Source organism: Perca flavescens, chromosome 12, assembly GCF_004354835.1.
Source record: "Perca flavescens isolate YP-PL-M2 chromosome 12, PFLA_1.0, whole genome shotgun sequence".
Classification (NCBI taxonomy): Eukaryota; Metazoa; Chordata; class Actinopteri; order Perciformes; family Percidae; genus Perca; species Perca flavescens.
Genome location: NC_041342.1, coordinates 17,217,040 through 17,232,061, shown reverse-complemented (window position 1 = coordinate 17,232,061; position 15,022 = coordinate 17,217,040). Strand labels below are relative to the sequence as shown.

General features: G+C 39.0%; 1 protein-coding gene across 1 annotated transcript in view; it reads left to right on the top strand.

The window, feature by feature from the left end:
- egfra (epidermal growth factor receptor a (erythroblastic leukemia viral (v-erb-b) oncogene homolog, avian)) overlaps positions 1-14,785 on the top strand; it is a 43,845-nt gene extending 29,060 nt beyond the window's left edge. The window contains exons 14-28 of the mRNA XM_028592708.1: positions 37-127; positions 803-960; positions 1,968-2,006; positions 2,115-2,259; positions 2,495-2,617; positions 3,823-3,921; positions 5,164-5,349; positions 5,765-5,920; positions 7,245-7,320; positions 8,027-8,173; positions 8,273-8,370; positions 8,472-8,639; positions 11,360-11,407; positions 11,524-11,617; positions 12,812-14,785. Of these exons, the coding sequence (XP_028448509.1) occupies positions 37-127; positions 803-960; positions 1,968-2,006; positions 2,115-2,259; positions 2,495-2,617; positions 3,823-3,921; positions 5,164-5,349; positions 5,765-5,920; positions 7,245-7,320; positions 8,027-8,173; positions 8,273-8,370; positions 8,472-8,639; positions 11,360-11,407; positions 11,524-11,617; positions 12,812-13,155 (1,972 nt within the window). The 3' untranslated portion in view covers positions 13,156-14,785. The remainder of the gene's footprint in view (positions 1-36; positions 128-802; positions 961-1,967; positions 2,007-2,114; positions 2,260-2,494; positions 2,618-3,822; positions 3,922-5,163; positions 5,350-5,764; positions 5,921-7,244; positions 7,321-8,026; positions 8,174-8,272; positions 8,371-8,471; positions 8,640-11,359; positions 11,408-11,523; positions 11,618-12,811) is intronic.
- Positions 14,786-15,022: the final 237 nt, after the last annotated feature.

The following is a 15,022-nucleotide window of genomic DNA, read 5'->3' as shown; positions in this document are numbered from 1 at the left end:
AGTGAGAGTCTGTCAGCTTTGTTATTGTTTTTGCAGAGAGCCGCGAGAGGCCGTCGTGAATAAAACCTGCATTGAGTGTCACCCCGAGTGTCAACGCTTGAATGGAACCGCAACCTGCAGTGCGCCTGTATGTGTTTCAAAATTAAACTATTATTACAAACATTATAAAAATAAACACATTTGAACTACTGTAGAGCAGCTCTGTGAACTGTATTTATGAATTTAAAATAAGCAATAATTGTCATGTTTTTGTGTCAGTCTCAGAATCAAAAAACAACACAAATGAGCAATTACCCAGTATGAAATCTATTGCAGAAACCAATTACTCCATCAACAGCAGCCTTATTAGACCATAGTGGAGCCACAAGACATGTTGTGTTTGGGATGAGGGGTGTGGCTGTGTGATCTAGTTGGCGCACTGTACTTTTTTTTTTTTTTTAATGTGCTCATAATAATCCCATCTTTGACTGGAAACAACAAGTTGAAGCCTCTTTTTGGGGTTGTCGAAAGTAACTCTGGGAATGCAGGTTATCTTTATTGACAAGAGAAGCAGACAGTTTGAAAGAAAATATTACACTGCAGCAGTTGATTGCAATATGTCTCTCTGTGTGAGTTGTGCTGGCCTAAACCAAACCACCTAAGATATCTGGGTGGGTTTTCATTGCCAAACATTTGCATCTTTATGAGGAAGATCGGCACAGCTTGCTTTGAGACATTATTACTATGAGACAGGGCAGTTTACATAATATTTACAACTCCTCTCAAGAGAGTTGTAAACATGAGTATTTTATTTTTCTTTAAGGGTTCTGGAAACTGTACTAAGTGTGCCAACTTCCAAGATGGCCTGTTCTGTGTTTCTCGATGTCCCCAAGGCGTGCCAGGGGAGGACGACATGCTGGTGTGGAAATACGCAGATGAGATGAAAGTGTGCAGGCTATGCCACAAAAACTGCACTCAAGGGTAAAAGCATTGTTCAGCTGACCTGAGAACTGGCACTACATTTCTCTGTGTTGCAAACATTTGTCTGTTGTGATTGTTGTTGATGCAGTAACTTCATCCAAGCCAGAAGGTTCAGTTGTGGTTCTGCTGGCACAGATTAGGGAGAGAGAGGTCTGCTTTCAACATGAGGCAGTTTTTGCTGAGACTAATGTTAAAATCGGACAAATTAAAGGAAAATAACAGAAATTTGTGCTGCATAGATGGAGTTTATTATATTATTATTTGTTTCCTTAATTTCAGTATTAAACCGATAGTGCTCTGCAATGCATTATAGAACAGAACAAAATATAACTTTGAATGAAAGCAGATGTAATGTTCACCTTGATGTAGGCCTGCACGATTCGGGGATCAGGAATTTTTAGCTTAGAATTGATATCACGATTGTTTTCTTACGAAGTGTAATGTTTATTGCACACATGAACCATGACAAAACAAAACAAATTGGCAGTACCAAACATAGATTATTTTTGGCACCTATAGCATATTGCGCATCACCCCAAGCCTGTAAACATAGAGGCTCCAATGAATAAAGAAAATAAAGTACATACTGGCCATTAAGTACAGTAGGCTACCAAAAATAGTGACATATAACACATTGAACTAAATATGGCCCTGATACAGGCTCTATCTGAACTCCTTGAACGTGTCTTTACATAATTAAAACAAGTAATGTCAATATCAAATGCTTTCAGTAAATTAATTGAAGGAGGAAAAAAAAAAAATCGAAGTCCTTTAAAAATTAAATCGTGAACAGTGAATCGAGATTGCAATTTATAACTATTTATCGTACAGGCCTACCTTGATGGACATTCAGCATTCAGCCATGGTGGTGGCTGGGTGGTATAGTGATTAGTGTGTGGCTCAGAGCTTCAAAGATGAAAAAAATTGACTTATGATGGTGAATTTGCAGTGTGAAATCAAAGTGATGGTATGGTAACATCAGATTCTTTGCATTGATTCCTTAACAGGTGCCAGGGGCCTGGTCTCCAAGGCTGCCAGAGTAAAAGGTACTGACTTGTTAGAAATTCTAATCTCATCTCTCCTTTTTTATTGAATTTGTAAATGTGCTCTGTTTTCTATCTGCATTCTTAAATTAGCTCTCACCTGTCTTTCAGCCCCTCTGGCCTTTCCATGATTGCGGCTGGTATAGTTGGTGGGATGCTGGCTGCTCTTGTTGCAGCCCTGTCTGTGTTTGTGTTGCTACGCCGACGCCACATTAAGAGGAAGAGAACCATGCGCAGACTTCTCCAAGAGAGAGAGGTAAGATTAGGGAACTGAGTCATCACGTGTGTAGAGAGACATCAAGACATAAAAATGTTGTATTTTAGATGTTGGGGTTAATTTAAAGAAATGCAAGCCTGCTTTATGCAGAGATTAATTTTTACTTGAAAGGGATCAGGATTGCAGGCATCAGTTTCAGATTATATTTACAGTATTTGATTTTCTTTTGTATAATCTGCAGCTGTTTCTAAGAAATTCAGTCCTTCTTTTTCAGTTGGTGGAACCTCTGACTCCAAGTGGAGAAGCTCCAAACCAGGCTCTGCTGCGAATCCTGAAGGAACCTGAATTTAAGAAAATCAAAGTGCTGGGATCCGGAGCTTTTGGTACAGTTTACAAGGTAATAACATGCTACATGTTTGTGTTTCAAATCACCTTTTTGTCGACTGCAGCGCAGAGTTTTATTAAAGCTGTAGCTCAGGAGTAATGCACGTGCCAAGTTACATAACCAACACCCGTCAGTGTTTCTGCTTATCTACATCTGTTGTCAATTTTTCAATTAAAAGACACATTTTTAACTTGCCAGATCATGCATGAGTGATTCCACTCTCACCTTCAGTGCTATGTGTGTATATATACTTGTATTAATCTCATTGTGGGTGTGTTTACACAGTGACACTGTGGGGACTTTCTGCCATATGGAGAAAAAAGGCTGATCTCTACAAAGTTAGGCATTTATTTTTGGGTTGCTTGTAGGTTAACATTAGAGTAAATCTCCAGAGAGAGAATGGAAGTAAATACAATGTTCTTACTTTGTACAAAAACAAGTGTGCACTTTCAAATGTATTTCTTTGGGACGACCAATTTCAGTTTTAGACCTTGAAAGTGAGGACATTTTTGTTATGGGGTTAAGCTTGGAATTAGTTTTATGTTCTGGCAAGGGTAAGGGTTGGGGATGAGACATTCAGTTGTAAACGTAAAAGTTACATCAAACTACCATTGTCACACTATACAAATACTCCTTTACAAGTCCTGCATTCATAATTTTAAGTATAAGAGTATTAGTAGAAGATCAAATAGTTTTGCAGAAAAATTAACTTAAAGTATTAAAAGTAAGGCCCCTTTCAAAGTGTTAAATTATATTATTTGATTATTATTACTGATTGAATAGCTGGTTGAGGTGGAGATAATTGAGTTGAGTAGTTTAATCTGTGACAATGGATCATATTTTATAACTGGTTATGTTTTGAAGGTAAAACACAACGGTCCACTGCATGAAGCGGTGTAAAAAGTATAATATTACTCTCTGAAATTGAGTATGAAAGTAGCATAAATATAATACAGTACAAGTGCCTAAAATTGTACTTAAGCACAGAATTTCAGTAAATGTACTTTATTTAACACCACTGAATTTAGGGGGGGAGGGCAAAGGATCCTCACAAATATAGTAGAGTACAAAGTGTTTGGGAGGTGGGGATGCATTCATTCAACACATACACATAGGCATTTGTAATTGTACTGTATATTTGCATGTAGGCACTTGTGTTCACTTGATGATTCAGGTATAATTAAAGCATGTAAAATTACAAACTTGTGTCTATACAGGGCCTGTGGGTTCCAGAGGGAGAGGATGTGAAGATTCCAGTAGCCATCAAGGTTTTAAGAGAGGCCACATCACCAAAAGCAAACAAAGAGATCTTGGACGTAGGTTTACTGATTCATGTGGTACATTTTTTTACTCTAAGCTTACTGTAATACTGAGTCAGAACTAAAAAAAAAGCCATTCATTTGAAATGTCATTTCCCAGACTACTTCAGCTGCTGCTGTAGGAAATGACATATACAAGTTAATAACTCTAATATTTTGCCTGGATTAAAAAGGAGAAGTCAGAAGTACCTCTGTGTATTACACAAAGTGAGCAACAATTATTGCTTCCCAGATGTCAATTTAACTGTAACGTATCCTGTAATGTATAGCACATGCAACTTTATTTGAAATTAATGACTATTTATTTCCCTTGTAATGGAGAATGTGTCATGTTTCTACACGGTAACCCTCCTGCAGGGGCTGTAGGAAGTGGGATTAATTCATTAGAGTGCTGTGTGTGGGCGTTGGTTTGTAATCCAAGGCTGAGGTGTTCTGGAAAGGAATGTGGTCCTGTAGCCGCAGTGAGAAAGCAGCCTGTTAAAAATGCATAAATGGATGAATGTGCATGTTTGATCCTGTGATTTTGCGATTGTGTTGTTCAGTCACTGTACATCTGGAAGTTGTGGTGGACATGCACATCCTCTGATCTTCATGATTTAAGGCTTTTTTTTAAATGCCCTTTGAAGCCTCTTCGTCATCAGACTGTCAAAATTACAGAGCTCCTAACAATCAAGTGGTTATTTACCGAACAATACAGATACTATAACAGCCATGTAGAATGTATTTGAGGTACAAAAAATCGTACTCCACAACAGGAAATCTACTAAATAAAACTCAGTTTGAAGTGCTGTTTGCATGGGTCTCCTTGTAGGAAGCCTGTTGTTGGTTGCCAGTGTGGATTTTCCCTATTGGCTTTTCTGTTATGATGACTGAGTGTTTCCACTCTCAGTTGAGCCACATAAAATATGCTTGGCTTGGCATGACTGCTGCTAAGAAACTTATCACCCAACACTAAATACAAATGTATTTCCACAAATGTCATGTTTCTTAAGCTATCAGTTTCCAGGATAAATGTAGACACTTCTACCAATATTGGTTCAGTGGAAGATAGGATGGACTGTGAGACGTTTTTCTCAAACAGACAATTTCTTTTTTGTCTTTGCACCTTTAATCCATTAATATGAATGCCAATTTCTCCATTTGCCTATGCACTAGATATGGGAGTTGTTTTGGTGAATGTGTCACCTGACTGCCCCCAAATAATATAACACCTTAAATGTTTCTACATTTGCACTACAGGAGGCTTATGTGATGGCCAGTGTGGAACACCCCCATGTGTGTCGTCTGCTTGGTATCTGCCTGACCTCCACAGTGCAGCTTGTCACCCAGCTGATGCCCTACGGCTGCTTGCTGGACTATGTCAAAGAGAACAAAGACAATATCGGCTCTCAGTACCTGCTCAACTGGTGTGTGCAGATAGCCAAGGTAATAGAAAAACCTCGTAAAGTTACATGGTAGGGTCTGTTTAATAGCTATTTTGAGCTTTCCTTGCAATAACAATACTGTTTATTGGATGTCTGTATGTTTCTTTAAAGCCATATGATAAAAACTAATGTAACTGAGCATTTCGCAGAGCAAGTGAAGTTGTTTTGTTTCACAACTGCTAGAAAGAACAGTAAATGCTGCTTTTATTAACTGGCACAAAATATTGTTGAATGATATGACTTAATAGGTGATGATGACAAGACTATCATGACAGCACTTTGAGATCTTTGATCAAGTCTGATCAAGCAATGTTTCCATGTTTTGGCACTGTAGAATCCAGCCGTATCAGACAGCTTGTGAAAAAGAGCACTGCACTTATGTAATAACTTGTACTTCATCATTTGTTTGACAAAAGGGTATGAACTACCTGGAGGAGCGGCACTTAGTACACCGTGACTTGGCAGCAAGAAATGTCCTGGTGAAGACTCCTCAACATGTCAAGATCACTGACTTTGGTCTGGCTAAACTCCTTAACGCAGATGAGAAAGAGTACCATGCAGATGGCGGAAAGGTTTGTTGGAGATTAAATGAATAATTAATTAAAAATAAAGTAGTCTACTGTGTCGGCAGGATCAGTCTGTCATGAGTATTTCAAAAAGATAAAAAAAATAAGTTTAAAGTGTGGGGTTTTTTTTTGTCCTACAACTTAAAATATTTGTTTTGTTTTATAGTCAGTTGTTGTTGCTGCTGCTGCACACAAATAGGCCTAAGTGCAATCTTACTTGTGCATTTATAGCCTGTTACAAATTTGGTGCTTGTTAGACAAATTACTTCCTGTACATAAATGAATTTGCCCCATGTCATGAAAGATGGTATTTTTGCATTTGTAGTTTTGCTCTAGATTGTATCTTATGTAAGTGAGTATAAATAATTCTGTTAGAGAAGATAAATGACAAATCTGACAAGTTCCTTCTCTTGTCAGTGTGTCAGTGTTTCCTTCTGCAACTAAAATTACTATTTTCCTGACAGAAAAATGTGTAGTGCTTGTATTTACTGGGTGACCTGTACACTTTTTGTAGTACCCGATAAAGTCTTTTTTTTCCCCAGAATAGGATAATTACCAAATATTAGTATTTGTAACTTGCTCAAACATCCAATAATATGGTAGAATGCCCTCTATATAGGTGTATTACCATATTATGTTATCAGAACTTTGTTACATCTGTGGTTTATTTTTTTTAAATAATCCATTGAACATCTTTATGATATGAATAGACTTAATCCTTATTCAGGAAACCATGCCAGGAATCCATTTTTTTAAGCTTTGTGCAACGCAAAATGCCACAAAAACTGTTTACATATCTAAAATTGAAATCTATGTTAAATGTCAGCATTTTCAGTAACTTTTAGAATTTTGTATGCGTGACTATTGCAATTCTGCGCCACTAGGTGACAGTACAGTTATGTATTATATGTGGTGAAGACAGTGATGATGGATTTAAATGTACAGCACTTTAGGTTAAGAAGACAAATTTGATGAGATAATATCAATGTATAAATTAAGTTATTTCTCCTCTTAACAGACTATTACAGACACTGCTGTGCAAGTGTACATGCTGCTGTCTCATTGAGCTAATTAATCTTCATCCCTTCACCCTGCAAACACAGTCATGTAAAAATGTTGACAGCATTATTAAATGACTGCATGTTTTGCATGAAAACATTGTGTTAGTGGTCCAAGCAAGCTTATTGTCCAGATGTACTCAAAGGAACATTATGGCGTTGCATTATTAACATGTTAAGTGCACATTTACAGGTGATTCACAGGGATATTGCATTTGTGGAAGTTACTGCAATATTTGGAGGATATTACATCGCCACTTTTTGTTCCTCAGGTACCAATAAAATGGATGGCTCTTGAATCTATCCTGAACAGAACATACACACACCAGAGTGACGTATGGAGTTATGGTAAGTCTTGTACTACTTGTACAATGTTGTGAATACATGCCTCTAACCCAGTGAGGCACGAACCCTGCTGAGCGTGGATCCTTGTGTAACTTCAGATATGTAAAACAGCTGGGCTTCTATACTCTTGAGTTTTGGTGACAGCCTCACTGGAAAAATATTTATTCAAATACCAAATAAAGTGTTTTAACAGTGAGTGAGGCAAAGTAAAGGAAAGGCACTTTTGAAGCTTCAGATAGGATGTTGTTTTTGGATCTGTCAACATTTTAAAATGCAAAAAGAGAAGGGAGAACATCTTGCTAGCATCTGCGATTTGTTGGACATAGGTAGCACACACCTACACACCAGCAGTCTCAGATGGACAATAATATGTAAGAAGAGATTGTTGCCACAACCCACATAAACAGTTCTTTCAGCACCAGGAGTTTTGATCATGCCTTCCGCTGAATATGGCAAAGGCATCATAGAGCCTGGCAGAAGTGACAGGCTTTCTTTCCTCCTTTCCCTTCTTTAGTTCCTCCAACGCAGAGATGCATCCTGCTAACTCCCACTCCTGCAGGCAAAGCCAATTTGTCAACATAGCTATTTTGATACTGTGTGATATTTGGGAAGCTTACATCCTGTCACTCTCATTTCCTCTTTTATTGGGAGCAAAATGAATGAATGACAGCTCAACAGACTGATATACCAACTGTCCCCCTTTCTGTAGGCGTAACAGTTTGGGAGCTGATGACATTTGGGACCAAACCGTATGATGGGATTCCAGCCAGTGAAATAGCTGGGGTCCTGGAGAAAGGAGAGCGACTGCCTCAACCACCAATCTGTACCATAGATGTCTACATGATCATGGTGAAATGTAAGCTTGGTGGACCATGGTTGAAACCTTCTGTTTTCCTGAAACACATTTACATTATATTTTCCTTTTTCTTTTTGTCTTATTATGATGTCTGTACAGGTTGGATGATTGATGCGGATAGCCGACCTCGTTTCCGGGAACTAATAGCTGAGTTTACAAAAATGGCCCGGGATCCTTCTCGATATCTGGTCATTCAGGTATGATTTTACTTACTTAAATCTTCAGTTTATTTGATGATGAATTGTAGTAACCCATTGGACACACCATGCTGACTAGGTACATTTTATTTCCATTCCAGGGCGATGACTGCATGCACCTGCCGAGTCCCACAGACACTAAATTGTACCGCAGCCTGATCAGTGGGGATGGAATGGAGGACGCTGTGGATGCAGATGAGTACCTGGTGCCGCAACATGGCTTTTTCAGCAGCCCGAGCACCTCCGTCACACCGCTGCTTCACTCCACAGTAAGCTTTATATGAAAAACTAAGGTTTTGGATCAGGTGTGTCTGTCCATCTGCCTTCTGCATTTGTGGTACTGTGTCTCAGATTTTGGCAAAAGCTGAGAAAATGATGCATTGTGGTACAAAAAAACTAAATAAAATGGGATTTATTCAATACCACTGCTGATATTCAGATATTTTTAACTTTAAAAATACTGCCAAACCATTGGTCAAATTTGATAGAAGTTTAAGGCAAGAAGTGCAGTTCTTTGGTCACATAATTACTGTAAGCAACAATCATGCACTGACCAGCAAAATAATTGATCAATACTAGAGACTGTCTTGTGATGGGATCACACCAGCTGCAACGTCAAATTGGGCCAGTAGCATCTGGTGGGGGAGGGCCAAGGCCCCTTACCTACTTCCTACCCCCCTACTTCTGGCGCCCTTGCTCGGACCACGCACCTCTTTGGACTAGGTCTTAATTTTGATCTTAACTACACACCTGTAAAGTTTCGTCAATGCATCTTGCGCGGTGTGAAAACAAATCTGTCCACAGACACGCAGACAGACAGAAATATAAACGCCTAGCAAAGTACACTCTGTGGTAGTTCCCACTACACTAGGCGTCTCCAGAACCATGTTTTGCCATGATGACATACATACACAGACTCACAAGGTAAAAAAAATGCCAGCGTTGCTGGTGTTGGTGAAGTGTATTTGGCGTATGGTGAGACTGGGTACTGCCTGTGTATGTTCAACAAGCTGGTGTGGTTTTACTAAAAATACATCCTACAGTACTTCACAAGATATTATGTATGATTGTCCACATAAATAAACCGAAACCTACAAAGAAAAAAGTACTTTGAAATATACACTTTGTATACAGATTGGAAAATACTGGGCTACAGTTGCATTTAAACCATAGCAGCTGTTGACCTGGTTCACCACATTTACTTCTAATATAAAGGTTTTACACAAATCTGAGATACAGAGCCAGAATATTGTCACAATATTTTATGCAATGAACTTCCAGCCAATATAGTCATCTGAAAAAAGTGAATGACACCTTTTTACAACAGACACACACGCCAGACTTACTCACATTGACCCTCTCCATCCAAACAGTGGAAGAGGAATACCAGCTGCTTTGGAGGCAGGATAAAATGTCCCCGTATTCATTTAATGTATTAGGAATTGCACCACATGCACCAGCAGTGCACACTTTACCAACATGCAGTCAACTGTTTGAAAATTTAGTTGTGCTATTTTAACTGTTTTGGGAAATGGGATTTCTGCATAAATCATTTCCCTGCTAGTCAGAATGGAAATAAATGCAGAGTCATTTTTCAGCTTGTTGAAAGCAATTAGCGCTCACATGATGCAGCAGAAGCAGAACGCTGATCCAGGTCCAGGTGATCGTACAGCAAGGAGAGTTACAGTAAACTGATCGTCCTTGACTTGAATCTGAGTGGCCAGTCGTACCTGACCTGAACTCTGCTTACCCCAGTTGCCCTCATTCTGTTTAACTGTCACCAGTGGGACTATTTTTCCGCTTCCCGACCCCTACCCATTTGTCCTCATCATCATCCCCTCTCCCACGTTTCCTCCCAGGTGCCCTTTGATTGATGAGAACTGAATGAGGAGAACTCTTCAGGTTCAGTGAAGGCCATGCGTAGGTCTGGCTCTTGTACCTGGGAACGTTGCCTGCCACTGACAGCCTGGTTAGGACATACACACTTTAAAGTGTGATTACCTTTGCAGGCAACTTTTTAAAATCATTGTCCAATAAAACCTCAGCATGAGTCTGCTTTTGTAATATCACGGTTGGGGCTTTTTTTTTTTTTTTTTTACAGATGGTCGATCCTTCAGTGTGTTTCATTTTCTTTTCTTGTTGAAAGTAATTGCATTGCCACAGCTGCCACTCTGTTCTCTTTATTTGTTCGCTTTCCATGGTTTTAACACCGTTCACCTTCCGTTGCCTCGAGAATATGACAGACACAACAAAGCTTGTCAGATTGCCTGAATGAATATGAATATGCTCAGTGGACGTTTATTTTGATCCTCATCAGCTTGTACTGTGATGACAACTATGGTTCCTCGGATACCATAAAAACACATTACTATCACTATTCAAAGGGAACTTATTGTCCCCGGGGAGGCTTTAAAATAAACCCCAGTGACTGAAAGAGACACACACATCAAAAGAACTATACATAAAAGATGGAAGTCAGAATCAAATACTACCAAAAATAAAGGATTTGCCTAATTAAATTGAGCAACGCAGACCATCTTTGTGTTGTGCATTGTATTGAAAATGCCTGTTTAGTTATATTTTAAACCTTTCTTTGTTTAAAGGGGCTGTAGTCAAAATACAGAAAAAGAAAACGGCGGGCTAGGATTGTGTTTTTTTTCACAGCCACACGCACTAACGCACTGACGGACTTTCAAAACAAAGAAGAAAGAAGCTTTGATTACAAGACACGCAGAAGGAGTGTGACTTCAATCTTTGCTCAGGATGCCATTACTCATTGCACTGTATATTTACATAAAAAATAATTATTTGTTTGCTGCTATATTATTGTTCTGAATGTCGAGTATAGCCCCTTTTTAATATCAGCTTTATGGATAACCGAGGCATATTCAAATGTGTTACAGATCTATAAAACACGATTTCCTGCTTTGCATTTGATGAGGTGTCATCATAAAGGCATTAACTCGTGTTTTTATTATCTATTTTGCAGAGCCTCAACAGTAGCATTGGAACGTGCCACAGCAGAACTGGCTTATTGGTAAGAGAAAATCAACCCTTTAAATTGCACTTAAAGAACAAGAAAATGTCCCGGTTTGTATTTAATTAATTGTATTATATGCCATAGTTCTAAAAAACCTCTCTTCTCTGTTGCAGAACGGATTCCCGAGCAGAGATGGAAGCATAGTACTCCGATATATTCCTGACCCCACAGACAAACCTTTAGACAACGCCTTCCTGCCATCTCCAGGCAAGTATCCTCCAACTTCAAAACCCCACATTTAAGTGAATCTTAGTAGAGCTCTCCGCTCATCCGTCTGTTTGATTCAGTGAGGAAGGGGGGCATCTAGTGGACAAGAAGCGTATTGCTGTATTTATTGCAGTGCTGCCACAGCTGAAGAACATTTACCCTTGGTGTTTGTGCATATACGTTATTCTTAGTGGCTGCAGTGAGGGGATATAAAATGAAAAGTGGCATCATTAGGGCTGTACTCAGGACCATAAGAACAACAAATACATATTATTAATTATCATCTGTGTCTTAGGCTACTTAACTATAAACCACTATACAGGTGTGTTTTGTTTTGCCTCCATGATGATGCTAGCATCAGTCAGCAACCGTTTTAGTTCACACAAACTTCTAAATTCTCATTGTCCTTTCCACAGCATCAGAATTCACTCTTTGTTTACTTTAGAACATTGCTTATAAAGCCATGCATTTTGACAGCAAGTAACTTCCTTGAATGCACCATTGGGGAAGATCTTTCAGAACAGCCGCTCCTCCCAACTACAGTATATTGGTGATGACGTAACTTTGATTTCAAAGTAAAGCAAATTAAATGCTCACTTTGATAGTTTGGTTGTCTAAAGAAAGTTTCAAGTCTGTAAGTTTTTATTCAAATTGGTACTCTACTGTTTTCTTATTGCCCTTCTAAAAAGTTGTGGGATTTGCAAGAGAGATGTTTATAAAAGATTGGTCAAAATCGATGCAGCCAAGAGGCCAAGAAGATATCCTAAATGTTGGGCCCTAGTTAGGATGATGCTACAACAACACTGGATCCTACATTTCCCATAATGCGTCTTGGTGGCTTTGTTGACTTTGTAAACATCCACTTCTTTCAAACTCCATGCCCCCAGTTTGTAACACAGAACATTATATAATTGTTTTGACAGACTGCGTAGAACAACCAATAAACTGACTTTCATGTGGAAAATTAGTAGAGTGACCCTTTAACTCCAAGCAGTGGCTACCTGGAAGGTTGAAAATTAATCTGCAAACATAGGGGTTTGAAAATGATCAGCAGTGTTGTGATGTAATGGTTTGCAGTTAATGGGCTGAAACATGTCACCATTATGTTTAGTTTAGTTTAATAAATGACCTGCTAGTGTATGCAGTTAATGAAAAACTAGTGTCCTTGCTAATGTCAGTGTGGCTTTCTTACAGACTACATGAACCAGAACGGAGTCTCAGATGTGATGAATCCCATCTACCAGCACCCTGGTCCACCTCGCACCATCCTTTCCACCATCTCTTCAGACGACACAGAGACAGAGTACCTGAATTGCTTCAAAAATGGGGCCTTCGGACCTGAGTACCTCAACGAGGTCTGGTCCCCCGCTATGCTTCCGCACACCTCCAATGGCATGGTCCACAGCATTCAGAAATACCAGCCACAAAATAGCATAAACAACCCTGATTACCAACAGGATTTCACTCCCACCTTCAAGACTCACGCCAACGGACACATCCCAGCAGCAGAGAATGCAGAGTACCTGGGCCCAGACTGAGGACTTACAATAAATATGAGACGGTTTCCTGTTCCATTTAAAAAGGGGCATCGATGTATTGGCTGAGAAAGCATAGCTAAGTGATACCATCAGTTATCATATATGTTCTTACGGAGTTAAGTGACACTTTGTGCAGCTTTCCGCGTTGTGCGCATGCAGTCATACTTGTCACGCAAAACCCATCTCATCCCAAAGACTTTTTTTCCTACCACCTAACTACAAATGACTTTTTCTCCTACATGGCTCAGTTGACCTGAGAGTGGCTGGACTGGATGCGCTCCATCCATATGGTTCAAAATGTTGTATGTGATCACAACGCCTCCGTTTTTTTCTAGGAGGCAGAAGCTCTATTGCAAAGAACAGAAACTGGCAGCTCAACCCAAAACACAAGCCAAATGTGTTGTAGAATCAAACCGTTAGATACACAATCCGTCAACAGAATTGAAATGTTGGAATTTAAAGGTTTGACAACACACAGTGGTGTGCTCACTTGATGCTGACGTGAAGGCTTGGAACATTTCTCTGTGGTGTCGTGACAATGAAAGGGAGATTTAAAAAATGCCGGCTCAGCTGTTGTAGTCCTCGGAGGCCTGACGACACTCATTTTGAAGGATGAGTCAAAGAGGAAACAAAATGTTGTAATGGATAGAATCTATTGTCAGTTTATAGGGGAATACTGGTGAATTGTATTGTTTAAATATGTTACTTTTATGCTCTAAGACACTTCTGTATGTATTACAAACTGGTTGCTGTGATAATATCACACTACCTGTGCAGAGAATGTTATGGTAAATATAGCAAACGTGATTGTAGTTGTATTCACACAGCTGTGTCTTGCGGTTCAAAACCTGCAGCACTCCTGTAGCATGAAGCCTATTTGTGTGGACCCACAAAGTTAGCTTAACTCTGAGCATTATATCAGTATGGCACATGTATTTGTGTACCCAGGAAGTATTTTGTGCACTTCTTACTGATTATTTCCCCCCAATTAGTATCTTAACACTGGCTGCACTCACACAGTTTATCAAGTGTTTAACAATACAAAAAACGTTAAACTAAAAAGCTTCAAAAGAGTTTTCTTCTTGTTTGGAATATTGATGGTAGAACTGTCTTAGGTCATGTGAGTAACTTGTTTGAATTGTTAGATTAGAAGTAGTATTTCCCTGTAAACATGAGTTGTTTTACATACTATTTGAATTGCTCAAGTCAGAACAAAAATGTGTTTAATGTATCTATATTATTTCATGGAAACTTTTCCTTGTCTGTTTATTTTATTTTTTACAAAAGTGTAGACTGTTGTTTCACAAGGGTGTTGACACCATATCTATGGATCTGCTCCTAGCGTCTTAGCTTTAAAGTTTGTAGTCTTCTAAGAGCATTAACTTTGCAAATATTATTCCTAGTTTTAAAGGAATATACTATTGTAGCAACCTGAAATGCCTACTTTTGCAGATTTTACACAGGTACATGTACAGAAAACAGTGATTATACTGTAATATACCCCAAAATAGTCACCTATAATTTATACTCATTACAGTTTTGTCACATCATATGTGAATATGCACTTATTCCTGAATTGTGATTATTTCATTCAAACGTGAACATGAATAAATCTTTTTTTCTATGGAAATACAGTTTGTTTTTTCCCCTCACAGCTTAAACAAGTGAAGGACGAGATACAGGAAGGACTGGGGGCCCAATGATTCACTTACTTACCCAGTCTTTTTATCTTGATGCCTGCAGAACTTCAAGTAACAATTTAATAAAACGCCTTTAGCAGATAATCAGCCGAACGAGAGCATGCATCCACCCTATCAGTTGAGCACCGGTCTTAAACCACAATGATGGGACTTGAAACCATCACTGA